The sequence below is a fragment of the Fringilla coelebs genome (genome assembly GCF_963513975.1).
Source record: "Fringilla coelebs genome assembly, chromosome: 22".
Classification (NCBI taxonomy): domain Eukaryota; kingdom Metazoa; phylum Chordata; class Aves; order Passeriformes; family Fringillidae; genus Fringilla; species Fringilla coelebs.
In genome coordinates, this window is record NC_140048.1 from 8574686 (window position 1) to 8594024 (window position 19339).

At 46.9% G+C, this 19339-nt stretch overlaps 1 protein-coding gene across 2 annotated transcripts in view; it reads left to right on the forward strand.

The window, feature by feature from the left end:
• The first annotated feature begins 4134 nt into the window (after positions 1-4134).
• The window catches only part of DVL1 (dishevelled segment polarity protein 1), a 50888-nt gene continuing 35683 nt past the window's right edge, over positions 4135-19339 (forward strand). For both annotated transcript variants that reach the window (XM_084220357.1, XM_084220358.1), the window contains exon 1: positions 4135-4437. In XM_084220357.1, the coding sequence (XP_084076483.1) occupies positions 4268-4437 (170 nt within the window). In that variant the 5' untranslated portion in view covers positions 4135-4267. The remainder of the gene's footprint in view (positions 4438-19339) is intronic.

Consider the following 19339-nt stretch of genomic DNA (forward strand, 5'->3'; position numbering starts at 1 on the left):
CAGAGCTGAACTCTGCATTTCTCACCCTGTTTTTGTTGGTTTGTTTCTGTTTCAGCACAGCCCAGAGCAGATTTGGCAGGAGATTCACAGGTGGATGCAGTCCCAGGTGGATCAGGAGCAGGAATGTTGTGCAGAGCTCCTGGGATGGGATTTTCCTGCGGCCCTGGGCTGGATCCAGGGTGTTCCATCTGCCTGACAAAGTGCAGATTGGATCCAGCAAATTATTCCAGTGATTCCAATAAAATTTCCACCTGGGACATCATGATTTGACAGGGTCAAGGGGCCCCCAGAGGAATTTCAGCTCTCCAGAAACGTTGTGGAAGGAACAAACCTGCAGCTGGAGGTAGAGCTCAAACCATCCAGCAGAGAGGAAGGCTGGCAGCCCTCCTAAATTTCATTTTGCAGCTCCAGAAGGGAAGATAACATTTCCTGCTGGAATTTAGATCTCCCTGCCAGCCCAAATTCCTCTTTTCCTTGCAGGACTGACACCTTGCCCAGTTCCTGCTGCACATTCTGCTCCTGGAGGCCTCCCAGCCCCTGAGCACTTCCCCAGCTGGCAGAGCAGAGTTCTCCCAGGGACACGGATGGAAAGAGCTCCTGGGCACTGCAGGGACCAGGAGCTGAGGGATCAAGGCAGGATATTGGGATAATTCACTCCTGGGGGATCTGGGAAGGAATTAGAGACAGGATCTCTGAGTTGTTTTTGATGAGGAGTTTATTTTTCTTCTGCATAGGCAGGAAGGGTGAGTTCAGCTCATCTTCACAGCATGGTTCAGAAGGTCTCAGGACCCTTAGTGACCAGACCTTTTAAAGATTTATTAACCAATAAATCACTGCCAACAAAGATATTTGTTTTTGACCCAATCCTTAAATATTTCATCTTATGGACCCATGTTACAGAGTAAGATTTCTCAGTTAATCCTGTTGTGACACACAAACCTACAGTTCTGCACTCTAAACTCCTCATTTACCTCTGTAGCTACTTTTATTTTTATATCTTCAACTACTTTTATATCCTAAACTTTTTATATATTTAAACTTAAATCCTTTCTATCTAAAAGGTTTAGATATAAAAGGTTCAGGGGACCTGAAACACAAATAAATGTTTATTACCTTTAAGCCCCGAGGAACTTTGCAAAGTCTTTTGCTTCCCTCTAGTGTTTAATGTCTCCATTTCCTCCTCAGTGACTGCCCGAAGTTCACTGCTCACAGAGGGAGAATAAATGGGAAAAAAAAACAACCTTGCAGATCTTCCAGACCAGATCCAGGAGAAGTGGAAACTCTGCTTCTCTCTCTGCTCTGGGATCATTTCCATTTTCAGTTCATCTTCTGTGTCAACGCCAATCTTGCCAACATTCCTCAAAGGGAAATTTTGTTCTTTTGCAGATAAATCCTTGATATGAAAACCACCCAGGACACCTCTGGGTGGGTGCTCAGAGCTTTGGGTTCCCTTCTGTCCCATCTTTTCACACTTCTTTTGTGAAATGTTGGCAAAATGCCCGAGAATGGAGGGCTCAGCTCTTTTCCTCTGGAATATTAAGGTCGTGTGTTCTGCCTGAGGTTCAAGAATTGCTTTAGAGATTCTCCTGTAAAAATTTAGAATCCCTAAACCAAAACCATCTTGGGGCAGTGGTTTAGGTCAGAAGCTCTGCTGAGCACTGAGAATTCCCCAAGACAAGCAACAAGCATTGCTGTAATTCTAAAAAGGTTTTAAAGAATTTTTTTTTTAAAAGCTTTGCTTATTCCCTGTGTGGTAACTGCTGTGAAAATGAAGAAAAGGGTGAGCAGCTTTTATCCCTCAGGACCCTGCAAGACTATTCCCTCTATCACAGGGAGCCCAGCAGTGTTAGCAAGAGATTTTGTTGATTTTTTGCTGAAGTGTTCAGGCCTGAGCTCTGCAGGACACGAGGCATTAGCCCTGCTGGGCCAGGGCTGCATCCTGCACTCCTGTGTCCTGGCTCTGACTGGATTAGCTGCAGCATGAAAGTGATCTCCTCTCTCCTGTGCTTCCTGGGGAGCTTTCTGTGAGTCACAGAGCCAGCCTGGTCACATCTGCTCAGGGACAATCATTACTATAACAATTATTATTTCCAGCTGTCAGAAGGGAAAGCGAAGCTCAGGGAGCAAGAACAGAGCTCTCAGCAGGGTCAGCCTCTGGGTGGGCACCTGGGGAACACAGGAGGTCATTAAATACCAACTGAGGGGACCAAATGTTCATGTTTTGCCTGAGTTTCACGCTGCAAGAACTCAGGAAATGTTGCTCATGCTAGAGTTATGATCCCACCAAAGGGAATTTCCCATTCCTGCACGGTGGCTCTGAGGGATCCATGGTGCACTGCCCATGCCAGGAGCACTCTGGGGTGCTTGCAGAGCCTGCTAGGACAGAAAGCTGAATTCATATTTTTGGGCTTTAACTGAAAAAGGGTTTTTTAATAAGCAGGAGATTCTTTGAGACCTAAGAACACTGCTCTGAAATCTTCATTTTCTCCTTGTTGTCTTTGGGGACTTTATGGAAATAAAGGTGAATTCTTTCCAAATACATCTCCTGTGTGGCACTAAAGAGTTTTTCTGATTCTCCTTTCCTCATCCCATCCTCCTCCTCATCCCTATTCTAATTCTCATCTTCTTCCCTTTCCTCATCCCCATTCCCATTCTTATCCCCATCCCCTTTCCCATCCTATCCTGTCCTTTACCCATCCCCTTTCCTTTTCCCATCCCATCCTCTCCCCTAACCCCATCCCTTTTCCCCATCCCATTATTTTCCCTCTCTTCATCCCTATCCTGTCCCCTTTCCTTTTCCCATCCCATCCTTTTCCCTCTCCTCATCCCCATCCCCTTTCCTTTTCCCATCCCATCCTTTTCCCTCTCCTCATCCCTATCCTGTCCCCATCCCATCCTTTTCCCTATCCCCATCCCCTTTCCCATCCCATCCTTTTCCCTTTTCCCATCCCCTTTCCTTTCCCATCCCATCCTTTCCCATCTCCCCATCCCCATCTCACCCCCATCCCTATTCCCATCCCCTTTCCCCATCCCATCCTTTTCCCTATCCCCCCATCCTCTCCCCCCCTCCTCACCCCGTTCTCATTCCCATCCCATCCTTTTCCCCATCCCACCCCTATCTCTATTCCCATCCCCTTTCTCCATTCCCATCCCATCCTTTTCCCTATCCCCATCCCATCCTCTCCCCTCTCCTCACCCTCGTTCTCATTCCCATCCCATCCTTTTCCCTATCTCCATCCCCTTTTCTTTACCATCCTTTTCCCTTTTCCCATCCCCTTTCCCATCCCATCCTTTTCCCTTTCCCATCCCATCCTTTCCCATCTCCCCATCCCCTTTCCCCATTCCCATCCCATCCTTTTCCCTGTCCCTATCCCCATCCCATCCTCTCCCCCCTCCTCACCCCGTTCTCATTCCCGTCCCATCCTTTTCCCCATCCCATCCCCCTTCCCCATTCCCATCCCCTTTCCCCATTCCCATCCCCTTTCCCCATTCCCATCCTTTTCCCTATCCCTATCCCCATCCCATCCTCTCCCCGTTCCTCACCCCGTTCTCATTCCCATCCCATCCTTTTCCCCATCCCACCCCCATCCCCTTTCCCATCCCCTTTCCCCATCCCATCCCATCCTTTTCCCTATCCCTATCCCTATCCCTATCCCTATCCCTATCCCTATCCCTATCCCTATCCCTATCCCTATCCCTATCCCTATCCCATCCTCTCCTCTCTCCCCACCCCCGTTCTCATTCCCATCCCATCCTTTTCCCCATCCCTATACCCTTCCCCTTTCCCATCCCATCCCTCTCTATTCCCATCCCCTTTCCCCATCCCATCCTTTTCCCCATCCCACCCCCATCCCCTTTCCCATCCCCTTCCCACCCCACCCCTCCATCCCACCCCACCCCACCCTCCGCCGCGGCGGCCCGGGCCGTGCTGCCGCCGGGCCGGCAGGGGCGGTGTGCGGGCGCCGCGGGCGCGGAGCGGGGCCGCGGAGCGGGCGGAGGGCGCTGCCCGGGGCCGCCGCGCTCCCCCTCAGGCCGGGCCCGCCGCCCCCGGCCCGGGCAGCGCCGCGGCGGCGGCGGCGCAGCGAGGCCGGCGGGGCGGCCGGAGGATGCGGGCGGGGCGGGCGCGCTGCCGTTCCCGGGTCGGGCAGCTAGAGAGCAGTGCAGGGAGCGCCAGCCCGAGCCCAGAGCTCCCTTCCTGTGGGCAAGGCCGACAGCGCAGCCGAGCGCCGGCCGAGGCCCGGCCCGGCCGCCCCCGCTCCGCTCGCCCATGGCGGAGACCAAGATCATCTACCACATCGACGAGGAGGAGACGCCGTACCTGGTGAAGCTGCCCGTGCCGCCGGAGAAAGTCACGCTGGCCGATTTCAAAAATGTCCTCAGCAACCGGCCCGTGCACAGCTACAAGTTCTTCTTCAAGTCCATGGACCAGGATTTCGGGTGAGCGGCCGCGCTCCGGGCGCGCCCCCGGCCCTCGGGGCGCTGTGCGGGGCAGGGCCCGCGGCATCCCCGGGGCACCTGCCGGGCTCGGCCCGGCCCGGCCCCGCTCGGCACCGGCGGCGCCGCGAACATGGCGGGCGCGCCGGGCCGCGGGCTCGGGGCTGCCGCGATCGCGCCCCGCCGTGCCCCGGCACCCCCCGTGCCCCCGGCGGCGGCGCCCCGGAGCCGCCCGGAGCCGCCCGGTGCCCCCGGGCCCGGGCAGGGGCGGCGGGGCCGGGCGGCCGCAGCTGTCACCGCGCCCGGGAGGCCGCGGAGCGCACGGGCAGGGCGGGCGGGCCCGGGCGCCGCGGGGACAGCGGGGAGCGGGGACAGCGCTGCCACCGCCGCTGTCACGGCTCGGCGGCCCGGCGGGTGTCACCGCCTCGGGGTCGGACGGGTGACGGGCGGTCCCGGTTGAACGGGGGTGAAATGGTCGGGGGTAAATGGGGGACGAGTGGTCAGCGGTGAAACGGGCGTGAAATGGTCAGCGGTGAGACGGGTGATGAGGGGTTGGTGCTCAAATGAATGTCAAATGGTCGGTGTCGGACAGGGTGGTGGTCAAATGAATGTCAGATAGGGGAGAAGGGGTCAGGGGTTGGAATGGCCAGTGGTCAGATGGAATGGTCAGTGGTCAGATGGAATGGTCAGTGGTCAGATGGAATAGTCAGTGCTCATACGGGTGTGAAATGGTCAGTGCTCAAACGGGTGGTAAGTGGTTGGTGGTCAAATGAATGTCAAATAGTGGTGGTCAGATGGGTGTGAAATGGTCAGTGGTCAAACAAATGGGGGACAAGGGGTCAGTGGTCAAACAGGTGTGGAATGGTCAGTGGTTAAATGGAATGGTCAGTGGTCAGTGGGAATGGTCAGTGATTAAATGGAATGGTCAGTGGTCAATGGGAATGGTCAGTGGTCAGATGGAATGGTCAGTGGTTAAATGGAATGGTCAGTGGTCAATGGGAATGGTCAGTGGTCAAATGGTGCCAGGGGCTGTGCTCAGACCGCAGCTGTCAAATCCTCGAGGTCAGACAGGTGTCAGATGGTCCCTGGTCAAACAGGAGTGAAGTGGTCAGTGGTCAGATGGGTGTCAGATGTTGGTGGTCAAATGGGTGTGAACTGGTCAGTGGTCAAGCAGGTGACTGTGGTCAGTGGTCTGACGGGTCCAGGGGCTGTGCTCAGGTGGCGACTGTCAAATCCACTGGGGCCAGACAGGAGTTGGATGGTTGCTGGTCAAATGGGTGTGAAGTGGTCAGTGGGCATGCAGGTCTCAGGTGGACAGTGGGCACAGAGGTGCCAGGTGGTCAGTGGGCACAGAGGTGTCACACAGGTCTCAGGTGGTCAGTGGGCACGCAGGTGTTGGGTGCTCAGTGGGCACACAGGTGGTCAGTGGGCACACAGGTGGTCAGTGGGCACGCAGGTGTCACCCAGGTGTCACAGAGTCCCTGTCTGTCCAGGTGACAAGCTCTGGGTGGTCAGGGGCTGTGTGTGTCAGACCCTCGGTGCTCACACGTCTGGAGATGGTCAGTGGCCAAACAGGTGACGGACGGGCAGTGGCCGAATGCCCTCTGCCAAGGGCACGAGCTGAGCTGCAGAAGAGCAGGGCTGGACTTTGAGATGACCTCTGTGGTGGCCAGAGGCAGCTGAGTGCCCGAGCCAGGGGTGTTTGGCTCATTCTGTGCCACCGGGCTTGGCGACAGCCAGGATAAAATAAACCAATGAAAGTCCCTTTGACAGTTTGCCAGACAGTAACTTTCAAAATGTATTAATCCTTTTGTAGCAAATCGCTTCTCTTTGTACTCGCATCTGTCGCTGGCAAGGCAATTTTGCACAGTTAAATGCCTTGCCAGGAATGAAAAAAAAAATAAAAAATAAAAAATGGAGCAGGTTTGTGGGAAACTCGTGTGGACCTGGCTCCAGAACAACGCCGTGGTTGAGGTGCAGGGTTTGTGTTTGGTGAGGTGGATCACCCCAAGAATCCCTGGATGTGTTGTGCAGCCTCTTTTTTATCCCTGGGACCCGAACCTTTCACGCTGGATGTGTTTTTCTCCCCGGTGGAATGTTGATATTGTTTGTTGACACGGGTTTCTGATGTGGCGAGTTGTTAGTGTTGGCTTGTAACCACAGGAGTGTTCGTGGATTGACTTCTTGTTTTTCTCACTTGTGCAAACATTTTTTTGGGGGGGGGGAAACGACCGTGCAAAATGTTTTCAAAATAAATAGGATTACTGGTAAATTTTCCTGCTTCACCTCCCCGAGTGACAGGGACACGTTGTTGTCGTAGAAATTCAATGTTTGTGGGTTGATTTCACTAAAGGAGGTTGGGATTGTTCAGGCAGCAGCTGCATCATTCCCGGTGCCACAGAAATTTACAAGTAGGAAATACAAACTGTGCTGAGGCATCAACACAGGGGGATGTTTTGGTTTTTGACCAGGAAACAGAGTTTGTACCAAACCCTAGAGTGGTTTTCTTATTAGTCTGAAAATTGGGGTGAAACTTGTCTGTTCTTCTTGGCTATGGACATGGTGGGAGATGAAGGATCAAGGATCCAGATCTGGAAATTGTGTCTCTGTTATTTAATCAACAGCATTTGGGTGACAATCCGCTCTTGAGATAGCTCAGAGTGACTCTGGTGTGGGACTCCTGAGCTTTGTTTACATTTCTATTTTCTGTGTCTTGTTCCTTTTGTGTTTGTGCCTCTCCGAACCTGAAATATTTGGGAAAATGAGGAGAAAATTCTGAAATGAGAAGAAAATTCTGACAGCTGAATTTTGGCTGTCTCAGTGAGTGTTAATAGTAAAGATGGGCTTTGTTTTCATCATCATCTCATCTGCAAACTGACTTTTTCATGGAGTATCCTGAGCTGGGAGGGATTATCCAGCCCACAGAGCCCAAAATCCCCCCCTGGGAGCGTTGTCCAAACCCTCCTGGAGCTCCTGGGGCTGTGCCCATCCCCTGGGGGAAGCACCAAAATCCCCAAATCCATCCCAACTCCCTTGGCCCAGCTCCAGCCTTTTAATTGTTGCAAACAGGCAATTCCAGCTGCTGCTGCCACCGACCCTAACAGAGCCGTGCCTCTCGAATTTCTCCTTCTGTGCCTGAAAATCTCCTCCAGAGCAGCTCTGGCCTGGCAGGGGAGCTGCAGGGACATTTTGGGTGTCCCTGTGTGTCCTTCCCAGTGGTGCCAGGCTGGGATTTACTTTGGTCCCTTCAGGGCAGTCCCTAAATCCCTGAATTTTTCACTGTGCAACGTGAAAAGCGCCGCTTGTGGTAGGAAAACAAATGTTTTCCTGGAGGACTGGAGGGAGCTGACTCCTTGCAATTCTGCACATGCTGTTGTAATTAAGGCCCAGCCTTTCCTGGATGCTGAAATAATGGAATAAATCATGTGCTCACCAAGCCTGCATGTGCTGAATGCTTTCCAGCTGGGATGGGATGGAGCTGGGTCCTGCCTGTGGCATGGAATTCCATGGAATCCAAGCCCTGTCTTCTTTGCTCCTTGGAAGGTGCAGGGGGAGGTGTGGGAGGGTGACATTCCCTCCTGAGCTTTGCTTACAGTTTAATTTATTGATAAAATCATGTATTAAATTTGAAATTGAATTTAATTTTAAAAATTTATCGCTCTGCCACTTTCCCCTGTGCCAGTTCTGCCCCACAAAGGGACGGCCCTGCCTTTTCTCTGCTTTCCTGCTGCCTCCACCTGTTCCATAATGCTGATTTTAGGGCTCAGGATGTCCAACTGTGCCCTGGCACAACCCTTGGAATCGCTTTTGTAGCTTCTGTTTTTATTCTGCTTGGTGGAAAACCCAGCAGGGACAGGGCAGGATCAGCCTCATTGCTGTGACAGCATCCACCAGCAGTGAAATTCAGGAGAGGTGATGTTTGGGGTGTGTTTTTCTAGACAAGGGGCCGTGTCATCAGCTGATTTAATTAATTCCAGCCACTGATTCAAAGCTCAGAGGTCATTTCCCATCAGTGGCACTGTTGATTCTCAGGTTACAGCCCCACACATCCTTGCAGGGACACAGAATTCTGTTAATTCTTTGATGATTAAAAAAATGACAGCAAATGAACACATCTAAAAATAAAGCTGCAGCTTGTGGTGCCTGGGCTCTGGTGGCTGAAGCAGTGACAGCTGTGTGGGATCCAAATGATTCATCAGGAATCTCTGACAGATCCTGCAGGAGGAATTCCTTTCTGTCTGCTTTGAAATATTTGATATTTCCAGAGCTTTGCTTGTAAAACACAATCAGAAACTTCCAGGAGCACAAAAGGATCAATGTGGAGGGTGCAGGCAATTAAAGATGTTTAATTTTCTGTAAATTTATTTATTTAATTTTTCTGGTTTGAGGCTTTGCTGTTCCAGGGTGGGCAGCAGAGATTCAGTGAGGAACTGAACCATCCTGAAGACATTTTCTGGCCAGAATGGGATAAAAATTCCTGTTTGTGGTGGTTCCTGTGACTGGGGCAGGAGGAAGAGCAGAGTGTGTCTGTTCTGGCACCCTCTGGGTGAGGTTCAAATCCTCATTCTTTCCATTGTGTGCACTAATGCTCCTCTGATTATTCTGCAGCAGGGACTCCTCCAAGGAGTGGCTTTTTCAGCATTCCTTTGGGATCAGCTCCCTTTCAGTCTGCACTTGGAGCTGCAGCTCAAAATTGGGGTTTTTGCTTGAAAACCAGCGAGAAAATGAGATTCAAGCAGTAGGAATCCAGCTTGGGAGCTGAAGGGGTAATTTTGAACAGGAAAGAGGCCTGGGAAGCATTTTGTGCCTTTTTTTCTGGAGGCAGTGCAGCACCCCTGTTCTCACCCTTGCCCTAAGGTGAGTCAGGAGTTGGTTTCTAACTCCTGAGAGGATTTTCTGATTTTTTCCACCCCCTGAGAGGAGTTCAGAGCAGGAGTCCTGGCTGCCAGATCTCTTGCTGTGCTGTAATTTCATCATTAGGTCTTAGGAGTGGCTTTTCCAGCATTCCTTTGGTATCAGCCAGAGAGCTTCCCTTCAATCTGCACTTGGAGCTGCAGCTAAAAGTTGGGGTTTTTGGTTGAAAACCAGCAAGAAAATGAGATTTAAAGCAGTAGGAATCCAGTTTGGGATTGGGAGCTGAATGGGGTAATTTTTAATAGGAGAGAGAACATGGGAAGCTTTTTTTGCTTTTTCTTCTGTTCTCACCCTTGCCCTAAGGGTGAGTGAGGAGTTGGTTTCTAACTCCTAAGAGGATTTTCTGATTTTTTCCAACCCCTGAGAGGTGTTCAAACCAGGAGTCCTGCCTGCCAGATCTCTTGCTGTGCTGTAATTTCATCATTAGGAAAGCTTTCAGGGACAAGAGCCTTTTTAAAAATGCACGGAATAATTTTAGGGAGGGAAATAAAATAGGAGTTGTTTATTTATCCACGAGGCTTGGCCAGGTCAGAGGGAATTTCTGGAAGAGTTTGGAGTGACAGGACAAAAAGGGAGTGGCTTCAGGGTCAGCTGGGATATTAGGAAGGAATTCTTCCCTGGTACAGATTTCCCAAAAAAATCTGGGGTTGCCTGTTGAGGTTTTGGGTTTTTTGAGGTTTTTTTTTTCCACAGTGAAACTGAGATTAGTGGCAGCAGACTTTGGGGCCTGCTTACCTCAAAAAGAACATTTTAGATGCATTCCCATCCTCATCCCCATGCCATTGATCCCATGCCATTGATCTCATCCCCATCCCATTGATCCCATCCCAATCCCCATCCCATCCCATTGATCCCATCCCCATTGATCCCATCCCATTGATCCCATCCCATTGATCCCATCCCAATCCCATTTCCATCCCATCAATCCCATCGATCCCATCCCAATCCCATTGATCCCATCCCAATCCCATCCCATTGATCCCATCCTCATCCCAATCCCATCCCATCCCAATCCCAGCCCCTTGATCCCATCCCAATCCCATTGATCCCATCCCAATCCCATCCCAATCCCATCCCATCCCACTGATCCCATTGATCCCATCCCATTGATCTCATTCCCATTCCTTTGATCCCATTGATCCCATCCCATTGATCTCATTCCCATTCCATTGATCCCATTGATCCCATCCCATTGATCCCGTCCCAATCCCATTCCATCCCAGTTCCATCCCATTCCAAGTCCATCCCATTGACCCAATCCCATCCCAATCCCATCCCGTCCCACTGATCCCATTGATCCCATTCCCATCCCATTGATCCCAGTTCCATCCCATTGATCCCATCCCATTGATCCCATTGATCCCATTGATCCCATTGATCCCATTGATCCCAATCCCATCCCATTGATTCCATCCCAATCCCATCCCACTGATCCCATTGATCCCATCCCAATCCCATCGATCCGTCCCATTGATCCCATCCCACTGATCCCATCCCATTGATCTCATCCCAATCCCATTGATCCCATCCCAATCCCATCCCATTGGTCCCATCCCATCCCTCTGATCCCATTGGTCCCATCCCCATCCCATTGATCCCATTGATTTCATCCCATTGATCCCATCCCATCTCCACCTGTCCCCAAAAAGAAGAAAAAAATGAAATAAAAATCAAATCCCATCCCTGCAGTCTCCTTTTAACAGCTTCTCATTCAGCTCCAGGGGTCAGCACTGAAAAAGTGGGGTTCACTCCTGAGAGCTGCTCTTGTGTCCTCCTGCAGAAAGTGGGGTTTGGGAAGCCTTGGGGGATTAAAGAGTTGGAGCTCTGTGCTGAGTTTGGGGGGGAAAGCAGCAAAAAAATCAAAATTTAGGGTTTGACTGTTGCAGTGTTAGCTCAGCTTGAGTCAGTTCAGGGCCTCATGCCTGAAAAACTGCTCTGATTCCTGAAAATCTGCTGTGATTCCTGAAAATCTGCTGTGATTCCTAAAAACTGCTCTGATTCTTGAAATACTGCTCTTATTCCTAAAAAAAACTGCTCTGATTCCTAAAAATCTGCTGTGATTCCTAAAAACTGCTCTGATTCCTGAAATACTGTTCTTATTCCTAAAAAAAACTGCTCTGATTCCTAAAAATCTGCTCTGATTCTTAAAAAACTCTTCTGATTCCTAAAAAAAAGCCCCACTAATAGGGAAAATTCACAAATTCTTCCCAATTTCAAGCTCAGCCTTCTTGGGGTGAATGTATTCTTTAAAAAGGAGGAATTTCCCCACTTTCTTTCAGATGAATTCCCTGGAAAATTTGAGGCTGAAGTTCAGTTGGGTTCTGAATTTAAAGCTACAAACACCAGGTTTATAAACATTTCTGAGAATGGGAGGTGAACAGGGCTCTGGAGGGATTTTTGGATGGGATTTTTTTCCCTGGGATGGATTTCCCTGTGGCTGCCCCATCCCTGGAAGTGTCCAAGGCAAGGTTGGAACACCCTGGGTTGAATTTTCAAGTCCCTCCCCAACCCAAACCCTTCTGGAATTCCATCAAATTCTCATTTAGAAGTCAAATCCAGTTGGGCTGGTGCAGCTTTGGAATGGAAGTTTTGCATTTTGCTCTCCCTTTGCATATGGAAAAAGGTTCATTTCTCTCCCTGTGATGCACAAAATCCCAGCTCCTTTCATCTGAGCTGTTTCTCTCAGGTTGCTGAGATGATTTTTCAGGAGTGGGAGGTGGGAAAGCAAACAGGCAGAGCTGGGCAGGTGAGGAATTCCATGGGGCCCCTCCCAGGAAAAGCTCCCTGGGGATTTTTCCATGAGGAATGTTTGGAGGAGCACCATTTCTTGCTGCATTCCTGGCAGTTTTTGGAAGTTTTAGCTGAATGATTCGGGGTTTTAGAGCTCTAGAATTTTTATTTCCCTTAAATGACTCAAAGAGCTGTTGGCAAATGTGGGTTTTTATGGATGAGGGACGAGGAGTTGGTGGGAAAAGCTTCTGATCCACCTGGAAGACAGAATTCTGGGTCCTTCTGAGGATGCTCTGAGTTGGACAAATGATAGAGAGCTCCAAGATCTGTGTCAGGTACCCTGAGCACTGCAGTTTTCTTGTGTTCACACTTCTTCAGGAGCACAATAATGAATGGAATTCCATCTCTGCCTTTCCCTGCCCCTCCTGAAATGAGGGAGCTTGGCTGGCCATGTTCCTGTGGAGACCAAAATCCATCAACCTCGCAATCTCTGCTATAAATGCAATTTTTCTAAGTGAAATAGGAGAAAAAAATGTGTTGTAGTTCAGCTTGGAATAGCAAATCCATGCCCAAACATGAAGGTGGGGCTGGGGAGTTGCATTTATTACCAAAAACTTGTTTAATTTCTCTGCTGCAAAACCTTTCCAGGTGAAAACACAGATTTTTCACTCAGGCTGGTGCAAATCTTTAAAGAGAGGCCACAGTCCCATCCCAAAACTGTTCCTTCATTGATGGGACTTTGTGACCAGCTGGGAATCTCTCTCTCAATACCCAAACAAACTTGTAGGTCCAGTTACACTTTGAATTTGCAGTGTGGGTGGAATTTATTACCTGCTGTGAAGGCAAGAGGTTTTTCTTTTTTGGTTTTTGGGGTTTTTTTGGCCCAGTTTTCGTGGTGTGAGGAGTGTCCTGCCTGGGGGAAGTGCCCTGGGATGGATTTTAGGAGCTCTCCCTGCGAGGTCAGGATCTGCAGAGCTTTGGATTCCCACCCTGCTCATCCCTGAGAGCTTTTTTTATTTTATTTTCAGTGTCCTGCCCCGAGTTTGGAGGATAATTGCACCCTGGGGAGAGCCAGACCCCAGGCAGCTGCTGGAAATGGGCATTAAAGCTTTTACAGTGGATTTTTTTCCCTTAATTTTACAGGGGCTTGTTAATATTTATTGTTTATTGGGAATGTGGGTTCAGGTCAGGTTCTGGTGACCTGTCCCTTTGTTCTGGGATTTCCTTGTTTTTCTGGCAGAGATGTGTGTGTCCCTTGGGAACAGATTCATTAACACCTGTGAGATTGAAATGCAGGCACATCAATAATTGACTAAATAATGCAGGGAGGAAAGAGGGAGCTGAGAGAAAAGCCAGGAGTCTCAGTGGGGCTAAAATGCTTTGCTTGTTCTATTCCAAACCCTTTCTGAGCAAACTGAGGAAAAGAAATTTTAAGGTTTTAGGACTCTAAAAATCTCCCATTTCCTTGGCTTCTCTCTATATATAATAATTATATAAAAATGTATAAATATCATATATATAAATTAAAATATAATATAATATAATATAATATAATATAATATAATATAATATAATATAATATAATATAATATAATATAATATAATATAATATAATATAATATAATATAATATAATATAATATAATATAATATAATATAATATAATATAATATAATATAATATAATATAATACTATATAATACAATACAATATAATACAATACAATACAATATAATATAATATATTTATATGTAATTATGTATATAACATATCATATACATAATATAAATACATATATTAATGAGATATATAATTATGTTGAAATATATAAATATATTATACATAAAATAAAATATATAAATAATTATATAAAATAATATAAATATATAATAATAAAAAGAATATAGAAATAATCTCTCTCTATATAATAATTCTATAAAAATAGATAAGTATATATAATGCTTCCCTCCTCCCAAATATTCTTTTTGGATTTGTGTTCCTAAGCAGAATTCCTGGCTCCCCTCACCAAGTAAGGAGGTTTTCTGCTAAAAATCCCATTTTATTCCAGTTTTTATCCCTGTAAATTCAGCACATGACTTTATTTTCATTCTTTCCTCACATTGGGAAGGTGGCTAAAGGCTCTCTGTGCTTCCCTCCTCCCAAATGTTCTTTTTGGATTTGTGTTCCTGAGCAGAATTCCTGGCTCCCCTCACCAAGTAAGGAGGTTTTCTGCTAAAAATCCCATTTTATTCCTTGTTTATCCCTTTAAATTCAGCATGTGGCTCCAAATTCTGTTGTAAACTTTAAAAAGCTCCAAGTTATTTTCCAGCAGGGATGTTCTGCACTTTCCCAGCAGTGCAATGTCCCAGCTGGAGGTGACACAGCCCCAGAGTGGTGCCAGAGCAGAGCCTCAATCCATTGAATTATCCTTGAACAGCCACAAAAAGTGAAGTTTGATGTGTAAAATCAGTGCAGATTTGGGCTGATCCCTGCTAGGAGAACACAATCATTCTTGCTTTGGTGCAGGACCAGGGTGCCAAAACCTCTGCAGCATCCTGCAGGGCCCTGGAAGGTGAGGAATTCTCCCTGGCATGCCAAAAGAATTTGGAATTCTCCCTGGTGTGCCAAATATCCCTGGATGTGCCTGCAGGAATAAAGGTGGGGTGGAAAAACCAGGGAAGAGGCAATCCTGTGGGTGCTGGAGATCAGATGTGGCAGAGGATAACTGGGGTATAAATACATCAATTAAATGCATAAATAAATAAATGCATGAATAGAAATCCTGGTAATTGCAGGCAGAACCTCATTTTTCTGAGGGGAATGAAAAATCATCCTTGCATTTCCCATCTCTGTGGTGCTGGAGGAAAGGAGAATTTCCTTGTCAACCTCATTTTTCCAAGTGGAGTGAAAAAGCCTGAATGAACTTCTCCCTCCTTTCCCACCAGTAAAGGACAATTAAGAAGAGCCTCGATGATGATCCTGTGATAAAATGGGATTAATCTGGTGCTGAAGGACATTAGGATGCTCTGAGTTTGTCATGGTGCACATTAATCTGGAATAAATCTGTCTCAGCCCTGCATTTCTGCATTTCCCATCTCTGTGGTGTTGGAGGAAAGAAGAATTTCCTTTTTAACTTCATTTTTCTGATTGGAATGAAAACTCAGCCCTGCACTTCCCATGTCTGTGGTGTTGGAGGAAAGGAGAATCTCCTTGTTAACTTCCATATTTCCAAGTGGAATGAAAAATCAACCCTGCACTTCCCATCTCTGTGGTGCTGAAGGAAAGGAAAATTTGATTATTAACTTCATTTTTGCAAGTGCAGTGAAAAATCAATCCTGCACTTCCCATCTCTGCAGTGATGGAGGAAAGGAAAATTTGTTTATTAACTTCATTTTTGCAAGTGCACTGAAAAATCAATCCTGCACTTCCCATCTCTGTGGTGCTGGAGGAAAGGAAAATTTGATTATTGACTTCATTTTTGCAAGTGCACTGAAAAATCCCCCAGCTGATTGTGGAGAATCAGCTCTGCCAGGCAGGCATGATGAAACCAGAGTGCAGCATTATCAAACTCATTATTTAATTCCCAATTATCTCGGTGCTGATGAATCAGAGCCAGTAGAGGTTTGTGGGGTTCACCTGGCATCAGGTGCACCCCAGTTTGTGTGCAGTCAGGAATTCTTCTTGGCAGGGGATGAGGGGGAGGCTGAGCCTCAGCAATCCGTGCTTTTCTGGCTGAAATCCTCTCTGGATGGAAAGAAAAGTTGAGGATGCTGCGAGGGTGAGCTGCCCCAGGCACAGGTGAGGTGAGAGAGGTTTGGGAAAGGCACCAACCCCTCCTTGTGCTGGGAGAGCCGCAGGATCCGCACACAATTCCAGGAAACCAGGGGGAGGAGGGGCTGCTCCCAGCGCTGATTGTTTCATTTGCTAATTAGGGCTCAAATCTCCTCCGAGTCCAAGGGAGCAGAGGATGTGAGCTGCTGGAGCTGCTCCCTCCTCCCCTCCCCACATCTCCTCACCCCTTTTTTTGTGCAGATATCCCTGGGTCTGGGGGCTTTGCTTTGGGGTAAAGAGGGGGGGATTTTTCATGATTTGTGTCTGATGTCACCTTGGCTGTGTTCTTTTACCTTCCTTCCACCTGCTAGGTGCATTTGAGGGATGAATTCAAAGCTTGGGGATTTTTCAGGATTGCAGTAAAGAGGGAGATGCCACAAGGCTGTGAAGAATATTGGAGAAAAATCTCTGAATTATTGGTGTGCTGTGCTCTCCCTTTCCAAGGGGCAGATCTGGAGGTGGGAGCAGGGCAGGCAGAGCTTTGTTCAAACTTTGTGGCCAGGTGTTTTATTTGTTTTTCACTCTGATTTTTTACCTTCCTTCCACCTGCTAGATGTATTTGAGGCATGAATTAAAAGCTTGGAGATTTTTCAGGATTACAGTAAAGAGGGAGATGCCACAAGTCTGTGAAGAATATTGAATATTGGAGAAAAATTTCTAATTTTTGGTGTGCTGTGCTCACCCTTTCCAAGGGGCAAAAGGAGGTGGGAGCTGCTGTCACCTGGAAATGTCACTTTTGCTCCAACTTTGTGGCCAGGTGTTTTATTTGCTTTTCACTCTGTGGGTTGAAGTTTTTCTGTTCTGTTTTGGTGTGCAGCTTTTAGATTGATATTACTGGGATCTTTTCACAGGGTGCTGAAAACAAAATTCTACAGGAATGGGATGGGGATAAACTGCTGCCTTGGGCTTAAATTTGTATTAAGTGTTAGGATCTTTTCACCTCAGGAAGAGATTTCTGGGAGAAATCACCTTTTTTTTCTTCTTATACTGGTTTGGGTTGGAATATTCTTCACCTCAGGATGAGATCTCTGAGAAAAATCACTTTTTTTTCCTTGCCATGCTGTTTTGGATTGGAATATTCTTTACCTCAGGAAGAGATTTTTGGGAGAAATCCCCTTTTATCCTTTTTATGCTGTTTTGGATTGGAATATTCTTCACCTCAGGAAGTTTTTGGGAGAAATCACATTTTTTCCTTGTTATTCTGTTTTGGCTTGGAATATTCTTTACCTCAGGATGAGGTCTCTGAGAAAAATCATTTTTTTTTCCTTGCCAGCTGTTCTGGGTTGGAATATTTCTCACTCAGGAAGTTTCTGGAAGAAAACACCTTTTGTCCTTGTTATGCTGTTTTGGGTTGGAATATTCTTCAGCTCAGGAAGAAATTTTTGGGAGAAATCACATTTTATCCTTGTTACACTGCTTTGAGTTGGAATATTCTTCACCTCAGGAAGTTTTTGGGATAAATCACCTTTTTTCCTTGTTATGCTGTTTTGGGAAGAGATGAGAATCTTGGCTCTGTGTTTCAGAAGGCTGATTGATTATTTTATGATATATATTTATGATATATTTATTATATATATTGAAAGAAAATGATATATGGGTATGGGAGAAATTCTGTTTATGGTTTTTATGGGTGTAGAAATTCTGTGTGTAATTTTTGCTGGGTGCAGAAATTTTGTTTATGCATATAATATAGTATAATATATAGAATAGTATAGTATAATATAGAATAATAAATGATATATGATATAAATAATGATAAGATGGAGTCAGATTCTTCATTCTCTCCCCTCATCAGGGGCCTCTGTGTTGGTGTTTGAGGGTCTCCAGGATGATGTGAGAGATGAGACTCTTGACTCCATGTTTCAGAAGGCTGATTGATTATTTTATTATATCTATTATATTAAAATGATCCATTCAAACAATACTAAAGCAAAGAGAAAGGAGCCATTAGAAAGCTGCAGAGGAGTGAATAATAAAATCTTGTGATCAACACAGCTGGACCTGTGCTTGGTCATTAATGAAAAACAATTCTCCAAACCCAGAGCAGCAGAACATGGAGAGGCTGAAGCTCCCCAGGAGAAGAAATCCTGGAGAAGGGATTTTTCAGGAACCCTGCCAGTGCCAGAGCTGCACTTCCAAGAGTGCTGCAGCCCTCCCCAGAGCCAGCTGGGAATTCCAGCTGTCATCCTCATAGCTCAGGGCTATCTTTAGCAGTTTTCAAGTTGCAACAGATCTGGAAGTCGTTCCCTTCAGCTGCAGCAAAGGCTGGGCTGGGTTTTTGTCCCGGTGGAGTCCAGGGAGCTCCTTCTCCATCAGCAGCTGAACCAGTCCGTGCAGAAGGGCAGGTGGAAATTGGGGGGTTGTGGCTGGGAAGGATGAAAGTCTGACAGGGAGTTCTCACAGATAGATGTTGTGTGCTTGCAGAAAGATTTCTGAGTGTAGACTCTGAAGGAGGAACAGAAATGAGAGCAGGTTTTGATATAGAAGGAAAGAATTGCTGGAGCAGTCTCAGTGGGTAACTAAGAAGGCAAAGAATATTTTAGTGAGAGGAGTTTTTAGGGCTTGGAGCAAAGGATGAACCCACCCCAAACAGAAAAGGATTTTACCAAGCAGAAGGATTCCACAGAAAAACCAAACTGGCGATGTTGCAAGTAGGAAAAAAGGTCTCAGAATTCTGCACTGCAAGAAAACTGAAAAACAACTTCTGGCTTAAACTGTGATGTACTGACTTGGAGTGATGGGAGAATGATGACATGACTGTGGTAATTAATGACATGAATATGGTAATTAATGTGCTAATTACAGCGGGATGGTGGGCTGCAGGTAAAAATTCAGGGATAGATCGGCTCCTCTGGCTGAGGGGGCTCAGCAAAGGAAAGTTTGTAATGCATTTAACCAAAACAGAAGTTTGTAATGCAGTTAACCAAAAGGAAAGTTTGTAATGCACTGTAACCAAAACAAAAGTTTGTAATGCATTTAACCAAAACTGAAGGGTCTTCAGGCCTGCCTGCAGCTGGAGCTCTGGGTTTGCAGTTTTGAGCTGTTGATTCTTGCTGGCTGCAGAAATTCTGTGTATGACACAGATCCCTGTGGGTTGAAAGTTTTTCTGTTCTGTTTTGGTGTGCAGCTTTTAGATTTATATTAATATTACTAAGATCTTTTCACAGGGCATGTTTTAATGCCTGGTTTTGCCTGAATCCTACAGCTGGGAGCAGAAATTCTGTGTAGGATTTTTTTCCTGAGTGCAGAAATTCCTTGTATGATTTTTACTGGGTGCAGAAATTCTATTTTTTGCTGGGAGCAGAAATTCTGTTTATATTTTTTTCTGGGAGCAGAAATTCTGTTTATATTTTTTTGCTGGGTGCAGAAATTCTCACCTGGGGTTTCGGGGGTGCCCTGAGTGTCATTTCTGCCCTTTCAGACATGCAGAT